This window comes from Paramisgurnus dabryanus, chromosome 6, assembly GCF_030506205.2.
Source record: "Paramisgurnus dabryanus chromosome 6, PD_genome_1.1, whole genome shotgun sequence".
In the NCBI taxonomy this organism is placed as follows: domain Eukaryota; kingdom Metazoa; phylum Chordata; class Actinopteri; order Cypriniformes; family Cobitidae; genus Paramisgurnus; species Paramisgurnus dabryanus.
This window is the reverse complement of record NC_133342.1, coordinates 12,849,060-12,870,851: the sequence shown is the minus strand read 5'-3', so window position 1 is coordinate 12,870,851 and position 21,792 is coordinate 12,849,060. Positions and strand designations below refer to the sequence as shown.

Below are 21,792 nucleotides of genomic sequence, written 5' to 3'. Positions count from 1 at the left end.
CATGATAATCAGGAACTGTTTGGTTACAAACATTGCTAGAAATATCTTCCTTTGTGTTCATCTGAACAAAGACATTCATACAGGTTTATAACAAACTGAGGGCAAGTAAAGGATGACAGAATTTTGGGTCTCTTTAAATGACAAAAACTGAATAATTTGACAGCCTTTAAAAAAATAAAACCGACATGCTGACACCAGAAATGTCAGATCACTGCTTGTGAAAAAAAAAAAACTTTTGAAATCTGTGCTGTCAAATATCAGACAGTCCATGATGAGGTCCCATCCTGATTCTAGAATTTCTCATAAGCTCCGAATTCACTATTGCAAAAGAGTTAAGCCAGTCCCAGCTGGCAACGTGTAAGTCGAACTCCCAGCCCTGATTCTGCTGGGCGATGGCATGGGTACCAGCGGCACACAGATAGCCCGACTGGCCCGGATCGGCAGCCATTCAGAGATCAAAGCTTAGGAATAGCCGCATGTTTAGACTGGATGGGGCTTAGCAGATGTGAATGTTGGTCATAACTTTCAACCATCCGCTTAGCATGCCCAATGAATAACAGGACGGCTTACCAATGCCATCTGGATAGAGGCATATCACTGTAAAAAAACAGTAAAATTCCGGCAGCTTTGGTGCTGTAAAAATACAGGGCACAAAAAATTACAGAATTTTTCCGTAATACAGCTTTTTTTCTGTCATTTTACAATAATTAAAGGGATAGTTCATGCGAAAATGAAAATTCTGTCATTATTTATTCACCCTCAAGTTGTTTCAAACCTGTATAAATGTCTATTGAATATAAAAAGATATTTTGTGCAACATTTGTAACCAAGCAGTTTTAGAGCACCATTGACTTCCATACTATTTTTCATTTTCATATTACCTTCTCAATCAAATGCATTAACAAAACACATTTGTAAAAGTGCAGACCCCTGTGTTGCCATCACTGTCTTGCATTGGAACATTGGAAGTAGTAAGCAAGCGTACAGTTGATGTACACTCAAAACCAGAGTGCATTGTGGGTATTAATGAGTAAACAAATGTAGCAAATGAAGTAGTTTACTCAGTTTTCCGACACTACTACAAAATGTCTGGCACTCAATACAGTTCACTATATAAGAGATATAGAAACTGGTTTTGGACATCCAACTTTAGTACGCATCAGATGGATGCTAAGGGGCCACGTACGGGAGCTGAGCAACCACTAAATACAAAATGATAAAAATACAAAAAAAAAAAAACTGTGCCAGGTGGATGCTGTGTCTCTCTTGTACCTTCACGTCCAACGTAATGCTACCTCCTTAGGTCTAAGCAGAGCAAGATCACCATGACCAGTGTTCCTAGAAGAACGAGACCGTGATGAGGGACAGATGAGATGCTACCCATGGATTAAAGGTCAATAAAGATGGAGACGAGAATGATAAAACAAAGGGAAGCCAGAAATAGAGAAGGAGTGAAAAGAACACAGGAGGTAAAAACAGACAGCACAAACTCATCTACATGCAAATTCATCCTCCCAAAAAGGAGGTCTGGTGGAAAATCAGCCACGGCAGAGGACGAGCAGTCTGCGCCTAATGTACAGAAATAAATGGCATGAGAGTTGTCATGGTAACTATGAACTGAGAGAGAGAGAATGGATCCAGGCTAAAACTATCATCTACATGTAAATGATCCTCTTTCTGGCTCCACTGCCCCGCTCTCAGTGGATATTGATAAACTTTTTTCTCTCGCTAAATAGAAAAATCAACTGTTTATTGTCTAGGTCACTTCTTGAAGAAATTGTTCACCCCGGTATGAAAATAATGTAATCATTTACTTTACTTGCATGCTGTTCTGAACTCTTTTTACATAAACATCCAAGTAGTTGCATTAGTTTTACACATTTTACAGGGACTTATGAAACAGGTTTGAAAATGAATGTTTTGAGGTATTTTTTAATTCTAGTTCACATTGTCTCAGTAACCAACAGATTATTAGGGGCAGTTTCCCAGAGCGGGTTCAGATTAATCCAGGACTAGGCATTGGTTATATTGGGACATTTAAGTAATTTTTACAAACAAACCTTACAAAAACAAAACATTGGCACTTACATATAAGATTAGACAGTACAAGGTGTTTTTATATTAAGGGAGCGTAACAATGCATTTTTTGTAGTAGGATAAGCCTTGTTCGTAAAACCGGCCCTTATAATTTTGGGGGATTGGTTGATCAGTGTATTGGAGGAGTATAAACCAACCGTTCATTGGTGTTGACAAACATTTTAGGGTAAAGATAATGTCAGACTAGCAGTTTAAGTGCTGATAGAGGCAGTGGATCTTAAATTATTTCTCAAGTCAATTCAAAAACCATCAATCTCTCTGCATTAAGACATTGTCATTGGCTTACTTATATTAGGCTTGTGCTGCCATCGTGTGGCAGAAAGCTACATTGCAACTAGTGCATTTTTCTAGTACCAAGAAATAAGAATAACTAATTGAATTTTTAGCACCAAAACTTAAATGAACCATTTGTAAATTATTTTATTACAAAATAATGAAATATTTTCATACAGTAAATCTAAACTTTCATAGCCCATTTCCCAATTATGTCTCTATTCATCACTAAAAGAACAATACTGTATGTGAACCTGTCTGTGAAATTCAGGCTAAAGTCTCATTTTAATGATTTCACTTTAATTTCAATCTTCGACATGACATTATTCAGTCAATATTTTAGATATAAAGGTTATATTTTCACAGAATAGTCTGTGAAAATAAAACAGCATGCAAGATGATTTTATGAAAAAAAGACTTAAGGTGCAATTTCACAGGCAGGGTCACACATACTGTATAAACACAATGGCAAAACACTATAATATACCTCTCAATATACCAAAGCCTCGTTTTCTGTCTAAACTTCAGCAGGTAAAATGCACATAATATTTCCAGGTAGAATATAGAGAGGAAAAACTTTGCACACATTTATATTACTGAAACACAGATAGTCACAGCGCATATGATGAACAAACATATAAAAACCAGTGGTTTACCCAGACTAACTTAACCCACAGAGCGTTACCACAGAAATGACCTGAAATAGAAAGATTTAGAATAGAAAACTATTATTTAAAATGTAACCCAGTGATATGAAATCAACAAAAAAACATTCTGATTTTTTTTGCAAAGTTCACTGTGAAGTGTTCGTGCTGCCTTAAACTTTTAAATATTAATTAATTTTAAAAAGAAGTTGAATTAACTCAATTTTAAAGCAGCACAAACAATTACGTTTATAAGTTGAAACAACAAATCTTTTTACAGTGTTCAGGCGTTTCTTCTAAACAATCTTGGTCATTTGGGGTTATAAAAAACAATTATTAAAAAATGTTGTGCGCACACAAAATTCTACCTTACCTGTGACTCCCATTTCCCTTTAACACTGTAAAAAAGATTTTTGAGTTAATTTGACCTAAAAATGTTAGTTAATGCAAAATGACACATTTTTAAGTCAATTGAACTTAAAATATTAAGTATATAAACTTTTTTGGAAAATAGGCTCATTTTTCAGCTCCCCTAGAGTTAAACATATGATTTTTACAATTTTGGAATTCATTCAGCCGATCTCCGGGTCTGGCGGTACCACTTTTAGCATAGCTTAGCATAATCCATTGAATCTTATTTGACCATTAGCATCGCTCAAAAAAAATAACCAAAGAGTTTCTATATTTGACAGAAGAGTCACGTTTAAAAACAGGAAAAATATCAAAATATTTGGTAATTTTTGAGCTAATGATCTTATCAGATTCAATGGATGATGCTAAGCTATGCTAAGAGATTGGCTGAATTGATTCCAAAACAGTAAAAATCAAATGTCTAACTCTAGGGGAGCTGAAAAATTAGCATATTTTCAATAAATGTCCCTTTAAGGCAACTAGAAAACATAGTAATGTGACTGTATATTAACAGTTCACCCACAATGAAAGTCATCATTTACTCACCATCATGTCATTCCAAACCTTTTGGACTTTCTTTGGTGGAACACACAAGGAGAAATATTGAAATATTGAACAATGCACCATCCAGTCTTTTTTTAATAATAATCATGGAATATCAAGTCATATACGGGATGTCATGTCAAGCTTCCAAATTAAAACAATGCTGCATATGTTTTAAGTATTTCATACTTAAGCTTATCGGCAGCTAGATATAATAGTATAAAGACTAAATGCACATTGTCTGTGATTCATAATAATAAAAATCTGTTCTTCACACAAAACTTTAAGACTTTGAATAAAGTGCACAAGTTGTAAGGCCCACTTTTATAAAACCATTCATATTTATTTTATGGCAAATAGTGGTCAATACATTCTCAAATTATTCTTTGCGTTCATCAGAAAAAAGTCATGCTGTTTTGGAACAACATAAGAAGTTAATGATGGCACATTTTTGGGGTGAACTAATCCTTGAAAAAATAGCTTTTGGACAGTGTTATGTCACCATTTACACTTAAGCATGGTAACACTGACAGATTTGATTTTGGTTGTTAAAAAATTATTTTGATATGAATGTTTACACCCGAGGAAAACCCAGATTTTTACATTGAGTCACTAACTGAACTGTGATCTCACAGGAAATGATTTGTGCTTACCTATTATAACATCACATGGGTTTTAAAACACCATGGGTGCCTATTAAATGAACAGTGGGTCCTATATTTTACCATTTAATAATAATTTTCATGAAAAGTCAGTGCATGTTAACAGTTAAGAGGGATATTTATCAAATCTTTGTAATATTAAAATTGTGCACATGCAGTTTCTTGCTCAATTAAACGATTCCCTATGGGCACTGCCTTGACCAATCAGAGGGCTTTTCCCTCAGATGAAACTGCCTTTGATTGTAGCAAATGCATATATGTATCAGGCCCCGAGTGTTTTAGGGCTTAAGCATTAAAAATGCCTGATGAAAGAAGATGCCCTGTGCCTGCCCTTACCCTGACCCAACCCCTCCAAGTAATGTAAGTCACAACCATTCAGATACAAAAAAGGAAATTTGCATTTTTTTCTTCAAGTCAAGTTCAGCATGAATGTCAACCCATTTCTGGAGGATAGGCTTATTTAAAACAGGTGAAGAAAAGATGACTCTTTAAACAGAGTCTCCTCTTCATCAGCTGCAGAGCATCTCTACAGCTCTGTGTGCTTGTCACCACCTGAGAGAGAGAGAGAGAGAGAGAGAGAGAGAGAGAGAGAGAGAGAACGAGATAGAGAGATTTCCGAAGAGATTAGGCAGTAATTAGGAGTGTAAGAAGATATCGATACATGTGAGTATTGTGATATTTTGTTTGGCAATACTCTATCGATGTAAAAATGAAAAATAAATAAATAAAAATAGTAATGAAATAAAAATAATAATTAAATAATAATAATTTTTGCTCTAAAAACTAAACTTATTTTCTTGGGTCGTTTTGTTCATCAAGAAAAAGCATCTTAATTTAAGAATTTTTAGATATTTTTATTGAAAACAAGACAAAAATACCAAGATTTTTTTCTTGAAAATCATTTTTTTGCAGTGTACCATCAGTTGTGGTCTTGAAAGAAAATTCCGAGTCCTCTTTGTCTGAGACCGAGACGAGACCGAGTAAAAATGCGGTCGATTCCAAGACGAGACCAAGACCTTTAAAAAGTGGTCTTGAGACTGAGACCGGTCTTGAGAACTATAACACTAGCGTGGGGTGTTAACGCTATTTTTCTGTAGGCTAAAAAAGTTGAAGGAATTTAAATTTAAAAATACATACAGAATATAACCTTAGCCTGTTGTGGATATTTCCTAATCATAAGCCTTCTGTAGAATTGTGACAAAATAAAAAATACATAAAACTTCAAAAACATACGTATTAATTGATGTTATTTAAATAATCCGAATATTCATTTTTAATTAGTTATACATTTAGCACCTGGAGGTTTTAATGGAGAGTGATTTTAAACAGGCAATTATCTAAAGTCAAGTCATTTCTATCTTTTACTGATTTTGAAAGGGTCATCCATCCTTTCATATCATCCCGCCTGTAATATTAACACTGTACTATTCTCTATATAGGTATTGGTATTGGTGAGGCATCTAACACACGTTTGCAAAGGGTACAAAAAGCGGCTGCACGTTTATTAACGGGGACAAGCAAACAAGAACACATTACACCTATATTGGCTTCCCTTCACTGGTTGGCCGTTCATTTGAGAATTGATCTCAAGATTTTACTTTTCGTTTTTAAATCATTAAATAACATTGCTCCTAAATATCTCTCTGGGCCCGGTTGCATAAAGCACCTTAAGTTTTTCCCTTAAGTATGACACTTAAGGGGTAAATTCCCCTTACCTACTTAAAGAGAATAATTTAAGGATGTTGCATATAATCCCTTAAATGGTTCTCTTAGGTAAGGGTAAACGTAAACATAAGTTTTTTTTTCTGCAACACCCTTAAGTTTAAGGGAAACATAAGGGTAAACTTTAGGGAAAATTACACTTAAGGTGCTTTATGCAACCGGGCCCTGATCTATTACACCCATATGCTCCATCGGAAGAAGTTAGGTGTCTGCTTTTAGTCTCCCTCAATGCAAGATTAAAGAGGCAGAGGTGACCGTGCCTTTGCAGTAGCGGCCCTGAAACTCTGGAATAATTTGCCTTTGTACATTAGACAGGCACATTCACTTTCTGTTTTTAAAACATATTTGTATAGTACGGCACATAGTGCAGTATGAGAGCTACCTGTTAGGAATATTTTATGTGTCTGTTACTAATTGTATTTTTATTAATTTTTTATGCTTTTTAGTTCTACTGTTTATTATTTTATATCGTATGTACAGCACTTTGGTGAACACCTGCTGTTTTAAAAAGGTGCTCTATAAATAAACTTTGATTAAATTTGATTTTAGTTTGCAGCACTTCTACTTCGGCGCGCAGTAACATCATCACTCCTGACTTCTTCCCCCTCGCGTCAATATTACTGCACCCGAAGTCGAAGTGCTGCAAACTAAGTGCTCTTCCGCCATACAATATAGTTCTCATTTTTTATTTGCTTAAAAATTGCCATGTTTTTTCTTGTGCCACCATACTTACTCGTGTAACTACTCATGTAACAGTCTTTAAAATAGGAAAACATGGAAGTGTTTGTAGCTTCTAAATTCATCCCTGTTTGGATCCTAAGGAATGAATGGGGCTAGGCTAAATGCTAACACATTCACAACGCACTGTACAAAGATTAAGTGCACGCATTGAAAAAAGATAGGTATTTATTAATTCTTCTAAGCTGAGGTAAGAACATAGTAAAATATTGAAAAACAATGGTGTTTTACTTAAAAAAGTCTCACTGGAATATTCATGAATATCAGCTGGCGTCACTCACATCTCAAACTTGTCTTCCGCCATTTTGAGTACCTGAAGTGGTCCCAAAAGAACTAGAAGCTATGCCTTCAACATGTTGTGAGCATCAAAGTCGCTATTTTTACAACACTAAGAAGGGTCGACACAACATGATACTTTGCTCGTAGTATCACCTGTGTCTCTACACGTGAACTTGAGCATTGAGAACATTGTTTGTGTACACAGAGTTTACTAAAAAGAAGGTTTTGAACAACTGACTTTGGTTGTTTTGGCGTCCACTCGCCACCATCTTGCCAGTTAAGATGTATCAGTCTCCAAATGCGACGTAAGGAGGGAGGAGAGTAAAGATGGATAGCTCCTAAAACATAGTTCCATACAAATGCACGGATAATTTGTTGGTTTGGCGCAAGCGAAAACAATATTGACCTTCTAGTTGAAAATACTAGCCTTGTATGAGATTCATTCATTCGCATTCGGAAATCAATTCTTTATGTCTGGCAAAGATGACGAGCGGACACCATAACAGCCAAAGTCAGTTGTTCAAAACCTTTTCTTACTATATATTTTTAGTAAACAATGTTCTCAATGCTCGCGTTCATGTGTAGAGATCCAGGTGATACTTAAAGCAAAGTTTCATGTTGTGTCGCGCCTTCTTAGTGTTGTAAAAATAGTGGTAGTTCGGTAGCAGTGGACAGCAGCTGGAAGAACGCATCAGGGATCGAGTAGGCATCACACCCTAACCAAGATATTTTTTTTAAATGACAGATCTTTTCTTGACAGTTGAGGTGCGAAATGTTGTCTTTCGTAGCCATTTCCCGTATCCGTAAGAATCATAGACAGTAAAAGATAAGAAATCCGTAAATCGTAGCAAGCTAGCCAATGCTTGTCAGTAGCTTACTGGTACTCGGTAGGTACTCAAGATGGCGGCAAGCAACTAAGATGACGTAAAAGGTCGCACCTGACTATAAGTCGCAGGACCAGCCAAACTATGGAAAAAAGTGTGACTTATAGTCCGGAAAATACTGATTTTTTTTAAACATAATTACAATAACATTACTTGAGATATGCATTTATTTATTAAGGTGAAGTTAAGACATTTCAATACTTCAAGAACCCACGGACAACCCTAAACTGTTTAAGAAATTACAGTGGCATTCAGGTTAGATACAGTAAGAGCTTACCTGTGAGTTTTCTGTCTATGGTGTCATTGCTGTCCGTGGCAAGTTTCTCTTTCTCTTCCAGGAAGTGGTTATAGATTCTCTTAACCTCCTGGTCATAGTCGCTCCACTCAGATACTATACGCACAGCAGCCTGAAGCTTTGGCTCTTTCGTCTGAGGGTTGTTGCACTAAAGTAGACAATATCTCAGTTATGGACAAATAACTACAGTACACGTCATAATCCAAACAATGAAAAACTTTAACTTTATCATGTTGTCTGTAGTTTTTTGACAGAGACATAGGTTCTTATGAGGGCTAGAGTGATATAAAGTTACTAGTGTATAAAATAACTGTGGTAAATCTTTTAGACTTACAAGATCTATAGTTTTGGCTTTCTTTTTAGATGCATCATCACACCACGTCTCACACCAAAGCCACTCTTGAGGAAGTGACTTGATGGGCACCTGGTGAATCATGTTGTTGGGCAGATCCTGACAGAGCAAAAACATTATAAGCATTTGTTCATTTTACATTTCCCTTAAAGGAATATTACACTTTCATTAAAAAATCCTGCCATGTCATCCAAGATTTATGTCTTTCTTTGTTCAGTCGAGAAGAAATTACGTTTTTTTGAGAAAAACATGTGAACGCACACTTTCAGACCATTTTAAACAATAAACTGACACAAAGACATTACTTAGTATCATTTCACATACAACAATGTCAGAATGGTCCTCTTTCTCCACACTTGTAAACACTGGAGCGGTAGTTTCGCATACGTCATGCGTGACCTTTCGACGTGATTACGTAATACATAATGTCACCCTGGCGCATCACACGACTAGTGCAAGATGAGAAGTTCTGGTTTAAAAGTGCTTATTTTTATTTTCTTTGGGAAAAAATGACAATTGTTTTACTAAACAAGACCCCATGTCTGGGATCGTTTATAGCCCCATTGAAACTGCAATGTTAAACTACATTGAAACTGTGAACTGTAATTTGATTAAACTTTATAGTCCAATAAAGTCCACTATATGGAGAAAAATCCTGGAATGACAAACATCTTGGATGACATGGTAAATAATCAGATTTATTTTATGAAAGTGGAGAATTACTTTAAAGGGGACATTTTACAAGACTTTTTTAAGATGTAAAATAAATCTTTATAAATGTGAAGTTTTAGCTCAAAATACAATATAGATAACTTATTATAGCATGTTTAAAAATTGACACTTTGAAGGTGTGAGCAAAATGTGCCATTATGGTGTGTCCTTTAAAATGCAAATGAGCAGATGAAGTGCAAAAAGACTACAGACACTCATTCCTCATTTTTCCAAGGTGGGGGCTATGGGTGGGACCCACTCACGCTAAAGACCTATTACAGATCAGTGCGTGGGACTTACGAAAATATACGAACACAGACGAAAAAAACGATCAGCCGCCATCTTTATGCTAAACTAAGCTAAACAGATGTTGTGGAGCGAGCCAGACTTTGTGTTACAATAACAGCGGAAGTTAATCAATATGTTATAGAAGAGGGTGATTTCGCAAGCGTGATGCTCTAATCCTCTGTTCATTGCACCTTTATGAGCCACAATACAGCAAAGAGCTCAGGCAGATGGAGGAACAGAAGCCCGAGGAGTAGGCCGGAGCCTGGGCTTCGGCTGAGTAGAGGAGCCCGCGGAGGACGCCGCAACCATCGGTCTCTGCTGCGTAGAGAAGCCCCGACTGATAGTGCCTCTACTCTTGCTGTGTGCCTTCTTTATAACATTTTTGCATCAGATAAGGATATGGACATTTGTTTGGTGAATGTTACGAGGCAAGAGAGCAACTTTGATTAATGGGAGTGGCTTGCAGAGCTGTGCATTGTGGTGCATAGTGGGAGTTGTAGTTTTTCATACAAATGTGCTTTAAATGTTCTGTCTTTTCTCGGTCAAATAGGCACAAAATTCTAAATTTATGTTACATTTCGACTACAAATATGACCCACTTTCAACAAAGATTAATGTTCATATCGATGAAATGGCCCTTTAATCGTTACACCCCTACATATTACACCTGCCGCAGGTATACAGACCATGAAAAAATGACATACCTGGTCCAGGTTAGAAAGGCTGTTAGGATCTTGACTCAGACCCTGGTATTGGCCTCTCAATCTGTCTCCAGCTGCAATCTTCCTAAACTTCTTCAGATCCACCACATACAAAGCACTAAGGGGCACAAAGGCACACTTTGATACTCTTTGGCTTCAAAGAAACCCCAGTGGGTAGTTTAAAATACAGATTTAGCCCGATTGATACAGATCCAAATGTAAGTTCTTACCTGATGTGGTATTTACGTCCTGCCAAGTGACTGGCCCAGTAACCTGACTTCCAGAAACGGTATCCATCCATCTCTCTCCGGCTCTCACAGAAAGGTGTGTAACCGTAAGGCGCCCCCTCCAGATCAAAGTCCCTCAGCTCCTTCAGGTCCGTCCGTACTATCTGCATGACAAACATACAGACATTCAGCAATTCAAACATATTAAAGTTCATATCATAAACATCTTAGTGGAAAGGATAGCATAGAAACGTGTGCAAGAGGGTTACATACAAAGCCAACCATGGGTTGAAACAAGCCAGTATTTTTACGGTTTAGAAATAAGTGGTTGGGACAGTCTCCAACATTACCCCATTAATATTATCGTTTAGTTTAAAAATAAAGTCTAAGGGTTTAGAATGACGTAAGGGTGAGAAATGATGGCAGAATTTAACTAATGCTTTAAAAACTGTATTAACATTCTAACCCAAAGGTGGCAGCAATGTATCATTGAACCATGTGAATTTTCCTCCCCAAGTTAATAAGCTGAACTACAACAACAACAACTCTGCATTTCCATTAACTTTAGTTAAGATTATAGGTTAAAACTATGGTTAAAGTACCTGATCAGCATCTACAAAGAGGAACTTATCCACAGCCAGAGGAAAGAGGACATCAAGGAAGAGGATCTTATATCCCCAGATGATCCTTTGCTTCTCTGTCTGCTGGTGGAGCCAGCGTGGCCATTTATAATGTACAAGTTCATACTGAAAGCCGTATTTCTCTGCCATGTATGGAATGAATTCCTATAAGAGACATACGGTATAAATGTTAATTAGAATGAACAATTTAAACCAGAGGTCCGAGGATATCTGGTAAAAATACAGTACAGTAACACATTAAAAAAGCCAGTTTAATTGAATGGTCAGAGAGAAGATTAATTTTTAGTTGCTAAAATGTTTTTTTAAAGGTTTTTTTGCATTTTGCCACTAGGCGATCACTATGTGGTTATTTACTGGCCCAATTCAAAGTGCTTACAACCCTTCTTCTATGTAAAGCCGCCTTTCCACTGAAAAAAAATACAATATGGAGAGTCACAAAAGTGCTGTGTGGGGTGCCAACCATCTGCAAATGCATAAATTTCGGATTGAAACAACATTGAACTTGTGCGACTACACAGTATGAGACATGCAACCGGAAGTGATGCATTTCAGTATATTACAATAAAGCCATTGTGTACAAGGTAAAAATTATTAATCCTTATTTGTTTATGTTTATCAGTAACACTTCCTTTAAAAACGCTATGCATAGCAGTTTATGGTTTCATTCATTTGCATGCATTCATTTATTCCACTATGGTGAATATTAGAATGAAGGCTTCCCCACATGTAAGCACAGATTTACATTTAAACTGAAATTTCATTACTACTGCCACTAGGGGGCAAACTCAGACAGTTGTGTCCGAAAGTCGTAATAAGTCAGCTTACGTCTATGGGACGTATGCACATAGCACAACCCATGCAGGAAAACAGTAAAAAAAAATATATTTTTGCACTTAAATTTTTAGGTTTAATCAACTAAGATTTGCAAGTCATATAAAATATCTTGACAAGTGATGAGTTGCTGTTACTTATTAAATCAAGCTAAATTTGCTTTAGTTATGTCAACTTTATTTTTTAAGTTACAGCAAATTATCACTAGTCAATACAGTTGAAATAACTTGTAATAACTTGGGACAAACCCACTCACTACTTCCTGCTTCGCTACTGTTCGGACGCTTTTACTTGCGCTCTGTGCTTTGCGCTTTTTCTTTTTCGCTTTTATCTTTTGATTCAACTACCAGCAGTTCAGCACAGTGCTCAAACTAAACAATTGGGCACTCACACTAAAACTACAAATTCCTGGAACTATATTGATATTTGGAACATTCAACAATCTTGGGGAATTTGTCAAAGCGGTCTACCAGTCTGCTATTGCCGGCAGCTGACAATCCTAAAACAGGACAACACAGCTGCCCACACTCAAACAGAAGAAAAGAAGAAAGAATGCCTTCTTCTGGATCTAAATCCACCTGCTGCTCAAATTGCCACAGACTTTTACAAAAGATTGCAGTTCTCGAAACAAAGTTACTTGTGGCGCTGCCGACCCTGCCAGAACATACAGCGGAGCTTCATCGTGGTCCTTCTCAACATAAAGCTGGTGAGTCCTGTGAACCTAATGCTTTTAAACAGGTCATAGTGAGCTCAGAGAAACCTAAAGAAATTGAGGACACAAACCGATGGCATAAACAGGGTGCGAGACCCAAAAGTGCTCAAGACATTAGACTGTCACGAGTGTCAAAAATTGCTGCATTAGCATCATCTACCCCAGATATGGGTACAACTCGAGTAGCCAATATTGGTATTCTACCACCCCCTGTACGGCTTGAAAATAGATTTGAAGCACTAATGAGTTTGGGTGAAGAATCCCCAAATGTTAATGGACACAGATCACGTCAGCCAGTAGCTTACAGAGCTAACAAACGCTCAACATCATATAGGCAGCGGCGCTCCGCTCAGACAGCAGCCGAGCCAAACACGCTGATAGTGGGTGACAATATTATCAGAAACTTTGAAAGCAAGGCTACCCGTACATACTGTTTTCCTCGGGCAACGGTTTCTGATGTTAACAAGGAACTTTGCAACATTCTGATGAAACATAAGTCTGTCAGTCGGATTGTCATACATGTGGGAAAGAATGATATTCGGAAAGAGCAGTCTGAGCTCCTTAAGGGGGATTTCAATGAACTTTTTGAAACACTTACAAGACTGAAAGTTCAATTTTTCATCAGTGGACCTCTTCCAGCCCGAGGAACAAATATGTTTTCTCGTCTACTAAGCTTAAATTCATGGCTGCAAAAAACCTGCACCATGAGAGGACTGAATTACATTGACAACTTCAATATCTTCTGGAGTCAAAGGCAACTTTTTAACACAGATGGTATCCACCCAAACAAACTAGGTGCTAGGTTGCTTAAAGACAATATCTTTTTCTCCATGCATCATCCATCAGCTGAGTGTGCCAGTCCACTACTGAACAGCGGAAATGACCACAGGATTTTACACCAGCACCTGGATGGACATTCAGATGACAAGGATAAAACTCTGCAGTCACAACTACTGTTCACAGACACAGCTCAGGCTGAGCCCTGCCCACAGACCTCGCTACAGCTGGATTGTGAATCAACACCCAAGGACGTTTCTGTTGATAATGACCAGAGGAATGATAACACTCCCTCCCAGCCTTCAGGAACACCAGAATCACAGCTGATGTCGTCACACTCTCTCTCCCCCGTCTCTCCAACATCACCACTTCTGGGCTTTTCAGAGAAAATGGAGAAACTGGTATCTGCTGGAACAAAGCTCTCCCACTCTATTGCTGCGAGTCCCCAAATATCAACCAAGAAACGGCGGGCTCCTCAACCACAAAAGCCTTCGGGCCCAGCCCGCCCTCCCCCTCCATCTCAGAGAGCACTCCGACCTCTGCCTCAACGTCAGGGATCACACCAGCCCTCATCTGCAAACAGCACTGGTAACTGATGTGTGTTGGGTTCCCGCTACGTCAGCAGTAACAATCATAAATATTTTAAGAACAAGCGGGCGCCCGATGTCCCTTAAGCTTTCCCTATCTCTGTCCTGACATGTGATAGAAAGATGAAGGCCGTCTCCAGCCGCACAGCAATTCTATCTAATCTACTGCCTATTATACGTCATTCTGAGATTGATACAGTTCCAAAACCAGTTACTGTTAAGTTAGCACTTCTGAACATCCGTTCACTAAAGAACAAATCCTTTTTAGTTAATGATCTTATCACCACTAACAACCTGGACTTTATGTTTCTAAATGAAACTTGGTTAGATGACAGCTGCAGTGCTACAGTCCTCAATGAATCAGCCCCACCCAACTTTACCTTTATAAGTGTATGTAGAGCTGTTAGAAGGGGTGGAGGAATAGCTGCTTTATTCAAAGATGCCTTTCAATGCAAGCAAGTGTTACTTGGTGATTACCAGTCTTTTGAATATTTGTGTATTGCTCTAAAAGGTACACCACGCATTCTGTTTACAATTATTTATAGACCTCCCAAATACACCTCAGCATTTGTTGATGAATTCACAGAACTTTTGTCAACAATTTCCTCTGAATTTGATTATTTTGTTATTGCTGGAGATTTCAATATTCATATAGACAATTCAGAAAACAATACTGCGATTGAACTGTTAAATGTTTTAAACACTTTTGATCTGACCCAGCACGTGCAAGGTCCTACACACAATCGGGGACACACTCTTGATCTGCTCATTAGCAAGGGTCTAAACATTTCATCCACTGTAATCAAGGATGAAGCGCTATCTGACCATTTCTGTGTTTACTTTGATTTATTGATCTGTCCTGCCACTGATGCTAGATCTGTCTATATCAAAAAAAGGTTCATAAATGAGAACACCAGTGAGGTATTTATGAATGCTATGTCAATGTTGCCAAACATATCCGCAGACTCTGTTGATGTTCTCCTTGAAAACTTTAACATAAAAGTTAAAGATGCTATTGATGATATAGCTCCAGTAAAGGTCAGGATGATCACTGGCAGACGTAAAGCACCCTGGAGAAACACAACAGCAGTACAGCACATGAAAAGAACATGCAGAAAAGCTGAACGTATGTGGCGGAAAACAAAACTTGAAGTACATTATAGCATCTATAAGGACAGTCTTCGTGCTTTCAATGTAGAACTAGGCACAGCTAGACAGACCTTCTTCTCCAAAATTATAAATAACAACATAAACCACACTCGCACTCTTTTTGCTACTGTAGAGAGACTAACAAACCCCCCAAATCAAGTTCCTAGTGAAATGCTCTCTGACAACAAATGCAATGAGTTTGCTAAGTTTTTCTCTGAGAAGATCAGTAATATCAGAATGGCAATCAATACGACCTCAAATTGTACTGTGGTCAGTCAGATATCATTGCAACAACCTCAGAAATTAGCCATTCTCTCAGAATTTGACATAATTGATATAAAAACCTTGGAAGAAACAGTACAACATCTTAAAGCATCAACTTGCAGCCTTGACACTCTCCCCACATCTTTTCTCAAAAAAGTGCTTAACTGCTTAGAAACTGACCTCTTAAAAATAGTAAACACCTCTCTGATCACAGGCACTTTTCCAGAGTCATTAAAAACAGCAGTTGTAAAGCCTCTCCTAAAAAAGAGTAACCTAGACAAAACCATACTTAGCAACTACAGACCTATCTCAAATCTTCCGTTTATAAGCAAGATCATTGAAAAGGTTGTCTTCAATCAGCTGAACAAATTCTTAAACTCAAATGGTTATCTGGACAACTTTCAATCTGGTTTCCGTCAGCATCACAGCACAGAGACAGTGCTCATAAAGATAATAAATGATATTCGCTTAAACTCTGATTCAGGTAAAATATCAGTGCTGGTGCTACTAGATCTTAGTGCTGCCTTTGACACAGTAGATCACACCATACTCTTACATAGACTGGAAAACTGGGTAGGGCTCTCTGGGATAGTTCTCAAATGGTTTAAAACATACCTACAAGGAAGAGGTTACTATGTGAACATAGGTAACCATAAATCTGAGTGGACATCCATGACATGTGGAGTCCCACAGGGTTCAATTCTTGCACCGCTTCTGTTTAATTTGTATATGCTCCCACTTGGTCAAATAATGAAAAAGAACCAAATTGCTTACCACAGCTATGCAGATGACACCCAGATATACTTAGCCCTGTCACCCAATGACTACAGCCCCATTGACTCTCTATGTAAATGCATTGATGAAATTAACTGTTGGATGCGTCAAAACTTCCTCCAGTTAAACAAAGACAAAACCGAAGTCATTGTATTTGGAAATAAAGATGAAACTCTCAAAGTTAACACATACCTTGACTCTAGGGGTCTAAAGACACAAAATAAAGTCAGAAGTCTTGGTGTAATTTTAGAGTCTGACCTTAATTTCAGTAGTCACGTGAAAGCGATAAGCAAATCAGCTTACTACCATCTCAGAAATATTGCCAGAATTAGCTGTTTTGTCTCAAGACAGGACTTAGAGAAACTTGTTCATGCTTTCATCACCAGCAGGGTGGATTACTGCAATGGACTCCTTACTGGGATCCCCAAAAAGACCATTAGACAGCTGCAGCTCATACAGAACGCTGCTGCCAGAATTCTGACCAGAACCAAAAAATCTGAGCACATCACTCCAGTCCTCAGGTCCTTACACTGGCTTCCTGTTACATTTAGAATAGACTTTAAAGTATTGTTACTCGTTTATAAATCACTTCATGGCTTAGGACCCAAATACATGACAGATATGCTAACTGAATATAAACCTAACAGATTACTCAGATCATTAGGATCAGGTCAGTTAGAAATACCAAGGGTTCACTCAAAACAAGGTGCGTCAGCATTTAGCTTTTATGCCACCTCTAGCTGGAATCAACTTCCAGAAGAGATCAGATGTGCTTCAACAGTAAACACTTTTAAATCTAGATTAAAAACACATCTGTTTAACTCTGCATTTACTGAATGAGCACTGTGCTGCATCACACTGACTGCACCTTTAACTCAAGTCACTTTACTCCTGTTTTATTCTTTTTAACATTTTAAACTGTTTTATTAAAATCACATTTATTTTCTTTAATTGTTATTTTAAATTCTCATGTATCTTTGTCTTTATTGTGATCTTATCGTGTAAATCTTATTTTTACATTTTCTTTTTCTTTTTTATATATTGTTTTCTCATTTCTGTGTAAAGCACTTTGAATGACCTTTGTGTATGAAATGTGCTATACAAATAAACTTGCCTTGCCTTGCCTAAATCCAAGTTGATTAAACATAAAATTTTGAGTGCAAAAAAAAAAAAGATTTCTAACAGTGTATATCAGGGGTCTTCAACTACTCTTCTTCAGGGCCAGATTATACAATTTTAAATATGACGCAGGCCAAAATTTTACACATGTTTTTACCTTTTCTTATTTTTTACTTTTACCTGTTATAATTAATATTACCTAAAATATAAAAAACATGCATTTTAAAAAAGATGCACACATTATTTATATACACGGTATTTTGCCTTTTAATGGACTCTATGCACGGCAGCGCTTGACGTGTTTCCGGTGATATCTCAGGATGCTGGACTACTTCCGCCAGTCATAGAGCGCTATGATATTAAGGACCGTCGGTTGCCCAAACAGTCAAAATAACACAGCAAATTTTGTTGATGCTTGTTTACTTTACATAGACATAACTTATACTCCACACTTAATACCATAATGACATTTAAACGTATGAAAGTATATTTTTAAAGACGGGAGGACCGAACTTCTAGCCACCACTGCTGTGTCATAGCATTTACAGCGACTCACTGGAAAGCATGCCAACTTCTACACTGCTACCCTGTATCTGCATTACCAATACTTTTAGATAAAAATTGCACTGATAACAGTGCTATTCATCTGTTGTTGATATACAAATTTGGTATGATTGTTATTATCAGTACTAGCGAAGATAACATCTTTGGTTATACAAGCTAAATGTTAGAACAGTAGAAACTCATCTTTTCGATATTTATGTATTCTTTATTAATAACAAATGCAAAAGACAAATGGAAAATTAATATCAATAACAACAAGAATTGTTGAAAACTCATATTTTCTTTTTTAATATTTTAAAAACAATTGCAGTTTAACATTGAGGTAAATGTTAATAGTTCTATGAATATTGCACAAAAAAGTGCAGATCCAGGGTGACGAAAAAAAGTGCAAATAATCAACACATTTTTTTTTACTGTAATGCAGAACTCTTACACATTTTTTGTTCATAACTGTTTAACTTTCATAAATTGTTATTTCAAGTATTCACTTTATATAGCCAGTATTCTCATAATGACTAAACTTGCACTTCATATTTTCTTTATAAACATTTTAAATATTAAAAAAAAGACTAAACCGCCTTTCCATTCTAAACTACATACAAGAGAATGTCAGAGTTCGCCCCCTAGTGGCAGACGTAATAAAATTTCAGTTTAATTGTAAATCTATGTCAGCATTGGAGAGAAGTTCATTCTAGCGCAAAAGCCCTCTAATCTAAAAATATATTTACGTATCAGTAATCATTTTTAAAGGATTCAAGTGTGACTGATAAAGTTAAACACAAAGGATTAATATTTTTCATTTTGCACACAGTGTTTTGATTGGGACACGCTGAAATACATCACTTCTGGTTGGCGTGTCACATGCGATGTAGTCGCACAAGTTTATTTTTTTATGCATCCAAAGCTCAAATTTGATTCGATAATTATGCACCCACACAGCCCCTTTCCGACTCTCCTTACGGCCGTCCTTTGTAATGTACAGTGGAAAGGTAAAGTAACCACGCCGATTTTAAATCAGACAAAGATGACCGGCGAGCCGGATAAAGATGATTGGAGGGCCGCATTTGGCCTCCAGGCCGCCAGTTGACTAGCCCTGGTGTATATGTTATGTGCAATAAATGTTTATCTAGTTTCACCCTGTGTTTGCCCTTTATTTACTGTAATTACATTTCTGTTACATAAAAAAAACTCAACCACTAGATGACAAATTAAAAAGTTACAAGTAAATTCTAGGCATATTAAAAAATATTACAAAAAGTTAGGGGTTTGTTCTGTTGTTTACCCTAAAACAGGCTACTGTTAAACTTTTGTGGATTTGTTTTAATAGCTTGAGTTTAATCCGTTACACAACCCCACCATTATCATCTGTTAAAATTCTGACAGGTACCTTAAAATTTGGAGACAGGTAGTTTTTGAGAAACCAGAACTTGACGGGTGTCTTGGTGTGTTTGAGCACAGATAGCATCATTATCCTGTAGAGACAGAGACAGAGAGAGAGAGAGAGAGAGAGAGAGAGAGAGAGAGAGAGAGAGAGAGAGAGAGAGAGAGAGAGAGAGAGAGAGAGAGAGAGAGAGAGAGGCCAAAGCTCAACACATTGTGCCTGCAGTGACAGGAGATGAGTAATGTGTGTGACCTTCTAAACTGAGCTGCATTACACAACCACAAACAATACCGCTAATAAGACATGGCAAGCCTAAAGATCAGCATTTGAAAGCAAGATTATTCCCTTAATAGAAAATAAATACACATATACGTAAATAACGCTAAATGTCACAGAAAGTCAAGATACGACCCAAGTCAGTAGGTCATGAAAAGTCATTGGATTTTTGTAATATGTGAAATACGATTCGTGGGTTGTTTCATTTCTCAACATCACTTAAGGATATACACAAGAGTATTTGTCTATATAACATGTCAAAGCTGTAGCCATTTCTGCTGCATAACAATAAGATTAAATTCAAATATTTGATTTTACATACAGCAGAAATGTCACAGTTCAATCAGGAACATAAACGCCTCCGTTTACCTGAGGAACCTCTCGTACAAGTGACCGGAGGCCACCGAGAATATGTTAATGACATCATCCTTCTCCTGCTTCGTTTCTTCTGGTTTGGAACCGGTAAACCCTCTGAGAAAGTGAAGGTAATGTAATGTAATAATGTAATATTACAAGCCAAATGAATGAAAAGGCAACCCAGCCGGTGGGTTTGTACCTGGTTAGAGACGTCCAGAATCCAGAGTCGTTCTCATGGGTACCATCACTCAGAAGATCCTCGTTCATCATGTCAGGCTTTTTCTGCACCTGAACACATTTGACTTTTAACTTCAAATTCAAGGACATTTCAAGGACTTTCCAGTTCCAATACTCTCAAATTCAAGGACTTAGGGGCTGGACACACCAAAACTTTTAAACGCGGCTGAAAACGCTTTGAGGACGCCGAATGCCAGCTGTTTTTCAGCTGAGTGCCAGCTTTCTTCAGCTGAGCGCTTTGGAAGCTGTGATACTTCAGCTGCGAGCCGGTTGGTTGCTGTGGTAATGTCCCGCCCTTCCTCCACTGTGATTGGGCGGCCGTGTGAGAACTGACATTGACGAGCGGAGCTTTTCTCCCAAAGTTGAATCTCTTTCAACTCTCGACGCTCAGCGCCGAGCGCGAAAAAACCGCCGAGCGCCGGTTTTCAGCGCGGAAAAAAACCGCTAGCTGCTGGCTTATTTGAAAAACGCCGAGCTTCCATTGGAAACAATTGAAAACATGCGCCGGCCGCGGGCGTAAAAGTTTTGGTGTACACAACCCCTTAATGTGGGGACACATTTCTAGTGAGAGGAAGGTTACATCGTGTACTTTTTTAGATACATTGTTACAGTTCCCTTTTGAGGAAACTCGCGCTGGGACACTGCAGTGACACTTTGGGGATGCCTCCAGGGGTAAGTGCGTCTGAATGTGTATATCAAAATCAACCAATAGTGAGGCTTAACGACAAAGACAGGGTGACGCGGAAGCCAGGAAGTATATCGCTATCTGAAATATTGCCAAAGACGGCGTTACAGGGACGCAGTAAGTATGGCAAGGGAGACGCATCGTCTCGTTCCCTTCTCAGGGAACAAAAGTTACATACGTAACCAGAAACGTTTTCATGTTTGAAACACAACTATGCAAAAAAGCATTTTGGTATAAATCAACATTCGCATACAGAAGATATAAGCATTTAAAGCGAACAGTTTAGCACGTGTGCTTAAAAAGTCTAGAATATTTATGATATTATCCTATACTACACAAGGAATATGGATTTTTTTTTTCAGAAAACTTCTTGCATAAAATAGATTCAAGCACTTTCAATGACCTGTATCTATGTATGTATATTTTCAAAAACTTCCCAGGGCCTTACATTTTTCCCCAGATTCACAAACTTTCGAGGGTTTTTAGGACCCGTGGGAACCCTGTTGTATTGACAAACCACTCCCCACTCACATTTACAGTAACGTCCAAAAAATATTTGCATGCTGAAAGTCTAGTGTGACCTACCCTTAAGGGGGTTGCACACCGGACGC

General features: G+C 37.7%; 1 protein-coding gene across 2 annotated transcripts in view; it reads right to left on the bottom strand.

Annotated features, from left to right (window-relative positions):
* Positions 1-2,497: 2,497 nt before the first annotated feature.
* The window catches only part of uggt1 (UDP-glucose glycoprotein glucosyltransferase 1), a 54,420-nt gene continuing 35,125 nt past the window's right edge, over positions 2,498-21,792 (bottom strand). For both annotated transcript variants that reach the window (XM_065267024.1, XM_065267032.1), the window contains exons 32-40: positions 20,459-20,547; positions 20,272-20,373; positions 19,633-19,717; positions 11,430-11,612; positions 10,831-10,991; positions 10,604-10,718; positions 8,883-8,999; positions 8,531-8,696; positions 2,498-5,182 (exon numbers count right to left, since the gene is read on the bottom strand). In XM_065267024.1, coding sequence (XP_065123096.1) covers positions 5,157-5,182; positions 8,531-8,696; positions 8,883-8,999; positions 10,604-10,718; positions 10,831-10,991; positions 11,430-11,612; positions 19,633-19,717; positions 20,272-20,373; positions 20,459-20,547 — 1,044 coding nt within the window. In that variant the 3' untranslated portion in view covers positions 2,498-5,156. The remainder of the gene's footprint in view (positions 5,183-8,530; positions 8,697-8,882; positions 9,000-10,603; positions 10,719-10,830; positions 10,992-11,429; positions 11,613-19,632; positions 19,718-20,271; positions 20,374-20,458; positions 20,548-21,792) is intronic.